The 5837-nt window shown below is 48.2% G+C and overlaps 1 protein-coding gene across 1 annotated transcript; it reads right to left on the minus strand.

Moving 5' to 3' along the window:
• Window positions 1–3380: 3380 nt before the first annotated feature.
• Window positions 3381–4773, minus strand: LOC121464325 (elongation factor 1-gamma-like). The gene has a single exon (XM_041677218.1). It carries the CDS (start codon window positions 4768–4770, stop codon window positions 3457–3459), a length of 1314 nt encoding a protein of 437 aa, XP_041533152.1. The 5' UTR covers window positions 4771–4773; the 3' UTR covers window positions 3381–3456.
• Between the last annotated feature and the right edge of the window lie 1064 nt (window positions 4774–5837).

Below are 5837 nucleotides of genomic sequence, written 5' to 3' on the forward strand. Positions count from 1 at the left end.
ACCACTGAGCTGCCTTAGCTGTGGCATCAATGGGAAGGAAATGACTTCATCAGAGATCCTGCGTGTATTGTGCTCCGTCCTCGCCATTCTCTAGGGGCCACAGATGTTCATGCCTCACCGAGTCCTGGGTTTTTCACTTAGGCCAGATCTGAAGCATTTACAGATTGTTTGCAAAGCCCGGCCAGCTCCTTTCCCGGCATGTTCCCCTTCCTGCCAATGCCAGGTTTCCGAGGCTACAGAGTTCCATGCCTGTACTACCCACTGTGACAGCCCCCAGCCACAGGTGTTGGCGGAGCCTGGGAAACTTGGCTCGTGCAACTGAGGAAGTGAATTTTAAATCTGGTTTGGTTTAGTTAAAATGAAATGAAATGCAAGCAGGGCATGGTAGCTCATGTCTAGAATGCTGAGGCAGGGGGCTTACTATGAGTTTGAGGCAAGTCTGGGATACAGTGCAAGACTATGACTCAAAAACAAATAAAAAATTAGCTGCCACATAAGACGAGGATTTATCGCATAGGACATCCATCATAGGCTCCAATTGAGCTGGTTTTAGGATATCTGTACTATTTCATTATTTGATTGTCATTGATTGTTTTGGTGAGGCAGGATCTAGCTATGCAGCCTCAGCTTGCCTTCAATTCACAATGTCGCTGAGTCTGGCTTCCAACTTGGGCTGCCTCTGCCTCTGCCTCTGCCTCTGCCTCTGCCTCTGCCGCTGCCGCTGCCGCTGCCTCTGCCTCTGCCTCTGCCTCTGCCTCTGCCTCTGCCTCTGCCTCCAGAGTGCTAGGATCACATGGGAGCAATCGCTGTGATGTTCTTGAGATTGTCTCAGAGCAACAGAAAATGTTTGTTTACACAAAGATTGCTTACTTTTTAAAAAATTATCTATTATTGTGTGTTTGGGTGTATGTGCACAAGTGTGCAGGTACCCGGGAGGTTGGACGGTCTCAGATTCCCTGGAGCTGGAGTTACAGGTGTTATGACCTACCTTATGTGGGTGCTAGAAGCTGGACACAGGTCCTCCGCTAGAACAGTATAAGCCCTCACTATGACACTGACTCTTTTTTATGACACTTCCATTTTTATGCTATGTGTATGGCTGTCTTGCCTGCAAGTATGTCCGTGCATCACCTGTTTACACGGGGCACCTAGAGGTAGGAGAGGGCATTGGATCTCCCTGGAACATGTTAAAGACAGTTGTGAGCCACCCTGTGGGTGCTGGGAACTGTACCTCGGCCCTCTGTAAGAGCAGCCAGGGCTTTTCATGACTGAGCCATTTCTCCAGCTCTAACCCTGACTCTTGACTGAAGGGCTTCCCTCATTGTTTAAGCGTTTCCATTTGATCCACGCCACTGTCCTTTGACTTCTCACTCTTCAAACTGCGCCTGCTGAGCCTCATTTCTGCAGGTCTCTGTGCTCTTTCTAGCTGGCAGCTCTCACATTAGGTCAGCGAAAGAGCCAACGAGAGCATCGAATACCAAGAGACTCAACTTTGAAAGGATGGGTATGCATGGATAGCCTCTGTACATTCCTCCTAAGTTTACTACGAACTTAGATTGTTGCAAAAACCTAGTGTCGGCTAAAAGCAAATTAATGCATCAGTCAGGTTAAAGTTGAAAAATAACTTGTCTAAGAGGTTATGAGAAACCCCCAAAAAGCAGAAATTTTTAAGGACAACTGTATGCAGTAAAGTTGAAATGTGATGTGGACCATACAGTATTTAGATTTATGTGCATGTATCATATTTAGAGGTCCACAATTTTCAATATGATCAATGTTAGAATTTTATAAAAGTAGGTAGAACTGACTCGATAGTAGAACCTTCTAGGAAAAAAAAAAAACCTAAAACTGGTAGGAAAACTGATAGCCTAGACCTACTGACAATGAGAGAAGGAGGTTGTTTTCTTCTTCCAAGTTTTGGTTCCCCATTTCAAACAGGCAGATAAAACACCCGAGTGACTGGTAATGATGTAGGCACGCTGCCGGTCTTCACCAGGCTACAGTGAGCAGGAGGGGAGTGTGTCTAGCTTTCTGCACTTCGCTGCTCACTCACGCATTTCTTCTTGTACTTCCCTCCCAGAGACCTCATAGGTTGTGTCTTCTGTTTTGTTCTGTTTCATCTGTACCCAATCTTCTCCATTGTACCTGTTGTATAAATCCCACACTTCCTTGAAGACTTGGCTTGGGTACTATCTTTCCTATAAGACTTCCAGATGTTCTCCTATGCCCTGTATATGAAAGAAAGAGGAGGAGGAAAGAGGGAGAAAGAAGAAAGAGAAGACAAAGTGGAAGAAAGAAAGAAAAAAGAAAGGAAGGAAGGTAGGAAGAAGAAACACCCAAGGACATTAGGCATGAGTAAGAGAAGAAATCAGAGAAAATTAGAAAGTAAATGAAAGTTGAAAAATAAAACACGGTGGAGACGAGGAATAGAAACCTTGACACCACTTACATGGCCCCGTAGACTGCCCAGGGGGTTTGCAGTTTGAGAAATTACTGTTCTGAACCAGAAACCATGCTACCTTCATGCAGCACATTGATTCTTCTCCAGCCATCATGTCTGCATTCTAGAGACTGCATGTTGACAGAAGCCACTGGTGGATGATTATGGCCATCCTCCTCTGCTCACTTACTAACTGTGTCCTGCCTTACTGCACAGTTGCTCCTACATAAACATGGCTTAAGTTGGGACAGAGAGATGGGAACCACAAAGGAGACACAGGAAGGGAAAGGAATATTTCCGGCCAGCATCTGGTTGAAGCCTCTCAACAACAAAAAAGCGAGACTTCCATGGGGCCTGAGAAGTAGCTTAAGAGTATTTGCTGCTCTTGCAGAGGACCCCAGTTTGGTTCCCAGAACCACGTGCGGCACCTCACAACTGCCTATAACTCCACCTTTAGGGGATTGGACACTTTCTATTGCCGTCCAGGGATGCATGTGTGTGCACACATACACACGCACCCCCCCCCCACACACACACCTAAAACAAATCTTTGAATAAAAACAAATCCCAACACAGTTAACCTTACAGGCTGCTGATAGACAAGTCTTTTGAGTAAGAACATTATTCCTCAAGAAGAACACTAAAACAGCAATATGTCTGCCTATTGCCCAGAGATACGTGATGAGGGGCACAACCTGGTGCATTCCCGGGTGTTTGCTGGCAGTCTCCAAGTGAGATTGGCTTTGGGGTAAAGTAAGAACCTCTCTGAGGCCTATGGCACTCATCCACTGCAGTCATACCCAGTGCCCCAGAAAACACCCTACAATCTCCTGCAACCTTTGGAAGGTAGAACTTCAGAGTCACCCCAATACCGCATACTGGCGGTTGGAAAACCAAGGAAGTGAGTCACTGATCCTGGCCACATCTTTTTTTTTTTTTCAATGTTCAGTTTCCTTTAATGACCCCCATCTCCCCTGAAGGGTAGGTGCAGGCAGCTAGGCGACAGCAAGACATGTTCACTTGAAGATCTTGCCTTGATTGATGGCTTTGCCCACATGCTGGAAGGCCCCCTCCCAGGAAAAGTACTCTCGAACCAGGGTCTGGGTCTCCTCGCTACCAGGATCCAGTTTCCGCCATGTATATGACTCGTAGTCCACCTGCCAATCTGGACTTAGCGGAAAGGCAAGTTCTTGGCCTCGGAAGACCCAAACGCCAGAAATGGAGCTGCTGTTGTTGGTTCCAAAGAGGATGACACTAGCAAAGGCATTCTTCCTCAGTTTGTCCAGTCGCTGGAACATGCCAGTGATGAGGTTGCAACTCATAAAGGTCTGGGTGAGCTCCTCAGGGAAGCGATATTCGGCATACCACAGGGACCAGCCGTCCTTATCAAAGTGCTCCCAAAAATATGGCAACGCCACGGAGAGGGTGTCCTCGTTGGAGTACTTACGCTTAAACTCATCCAACACAAAGGTACTCTTGGGCAAGTGAGCAAAGGGGTCCTTGGCCTTAGGCTCAGCAGCCAGTGCCTGCTCACACTCATCCATCTCCTCCTCAGGAGCTGGGGCAGCTGCCTTTTTCTCCTCTTTCCGTTCAGCCTGGGGCTTCTGTTTCTCTTCTCGTGAACCCTTTTCTTTCCTTGGAGTATCTTTTTTAGGCTGGCTCTCTGCAAACTTCTTGGCATCAAATTGGGCCATCTTCTCACACAGCTTCACCTCCCCCAAGACTGCCCTGAACTGGGGCTGGTTAATGCAGGTGAGGAACCATCGGTTGGTATTGGGGAAGGCCTGGCGAAAAGAAGGCTCTAAGACCTGCTTGTAGAGCCACAGAAGGGTACAGACAACTGTGATATCAGCCAGAGTCACTCGCTCACCCACCAAGAAAGTCCTTGTCTTCAAATGAGTGTCCAGCAGCCCCAGGATTCGCCTCACCTCTTCTTTTGCATTTTCGGTGGCCTGTTTGTTATGGTGCATGATGCCCAAGGTGGGGAACACCCAGGTGCTGGCTGGAGGGACGATATCACTGTCAGCAAAGCTCACCCACTGCACCACCTGAGCTGCTGCCTCTGGAGTACTTCCCCGCAGGTCCTCGTTGCTTACATAATAGGCGATGGCATTGCTCTCAAACACGCAGAATCCATCATCACCCTCAAATGCTGGAACCTTGCCAGCAGGAAATTTTCTGAGAAATTCAGGGGTGCGGTTGGTTTGGCCAAAGTGGAAGTGGGGTGGTGCGGAGAGCACGCGGACCTGAGCCCCACTGTACTGAGCAGCAATGAGGGCCTTGAAGGCTCTCCAGTTTTCAGGATATGTGTACAGGGTCCCAGCCGCCATGGTGATTCCCCAGAGAAAGGGGGTGGGGCTGTCGGTGCTCTCCTGGCCACATCTTATTCTTCCCTTGCAACTCTATCAATGGCCTCGCTTGAATCTCTGCTGAAATGTCTTCCCAGTAAACTAACCCTGCTTTGTGTGGATCTGACTGAAGGTCTTTTCTGCAGAGATGTCAAGAGCCCAGGCTTCTCCAGCTAGATGCCTCAGATAAGGGCACACCAGGCTGCTGCAGGCAGTGGCATGGAGCCCTGTCTCTGGACCACACCTGACAGACTGGTGGTCTTCATGGAAAGAATAGAAAAGGAAAGCGACTTCTCTAGCCCCTAGGCCCATCCTGGGGAGAGAAATCTGCATGCTTTTGGGAAAGACTAAGGAGGACCCTGTTGTAGGTCTGAGCCCTGGGATCTTTTACCCTTTTGCGGCTGTTTATCCAGGTGTGTGTGTGTGTGTGTGTGTGTGTGTGTGTGGTGTATATATATATATGTATCACGGTGTTTGTCAGAGGACTGCTCTCAGGAATTGGCTCTCTTTTCCACTGTATGGGGCCAGGGGATTGAATTCAGGTTACCAAGCTCACTGCCATCGCCTTTACCACCAACCTAGCTATCTCAGGAGCCCCAGATTTTTAAAAATGGAATTCATAGAAAAATGAAAAATTAAAGTAACATTTGGTAGACACATGTGAAGGTGATATTTTAGATCATTTTTAGTACTCCAGTGACAATTAAGATGAAGGGGCCAAGCAGAAGACTCAAGGAGTAAAGAAAGCACTTGCTGAGAAACTGGCAAACCCAAGTTCAGTTCCCAGGACCCATGTAAAATCCAGGTGTGGGGGGACATGCTTGCAATCACACAGCTGGGGGTGGGGTCAGGAAGACCCAGGATACTGTGACCCAGCAAGCCCCAGGTCCAATGAGAGACCCTGTTTCAGAAAGGGGGAGACTGTGACTGCAGAAGGAACCTGATGCCATCTTCGGCTTCCACAAGGGCCTGACAGGCGAGGGCTCAGGTTCAGAGAGCTGAAGTGAAGCTAGGCTGCTGGGGTTTGTGTTCTGTTCTTGAAATGTAGT

The sequence above is a fragment of the Microtus oregoni genome, unplaced genomic scaffold, assembly GCF_018167655.1.
Source record: "Microtus oregoni isolate MIOR12 unplaced genomic scaffold, Mior012 000028F_ref0000031, whole genome shotgun sequence".
In the NCBI taxonomy this organism is placed as follows: Eukaryota; Metazoa; Chordata; class Mammalia; order Rodentia; family Cricetidae; genus Microtus; species Microtus oregoni.

Excerpts from the sequence above, each read along its gene's own strand:
- LOC121464325 (XM_041677218.1), bottom strand. The coding sequence starts at position 4,770 with ATGGCGGCTGGGACCCTGTACACATATCCTGAAAACTGGAGAGCCTTC.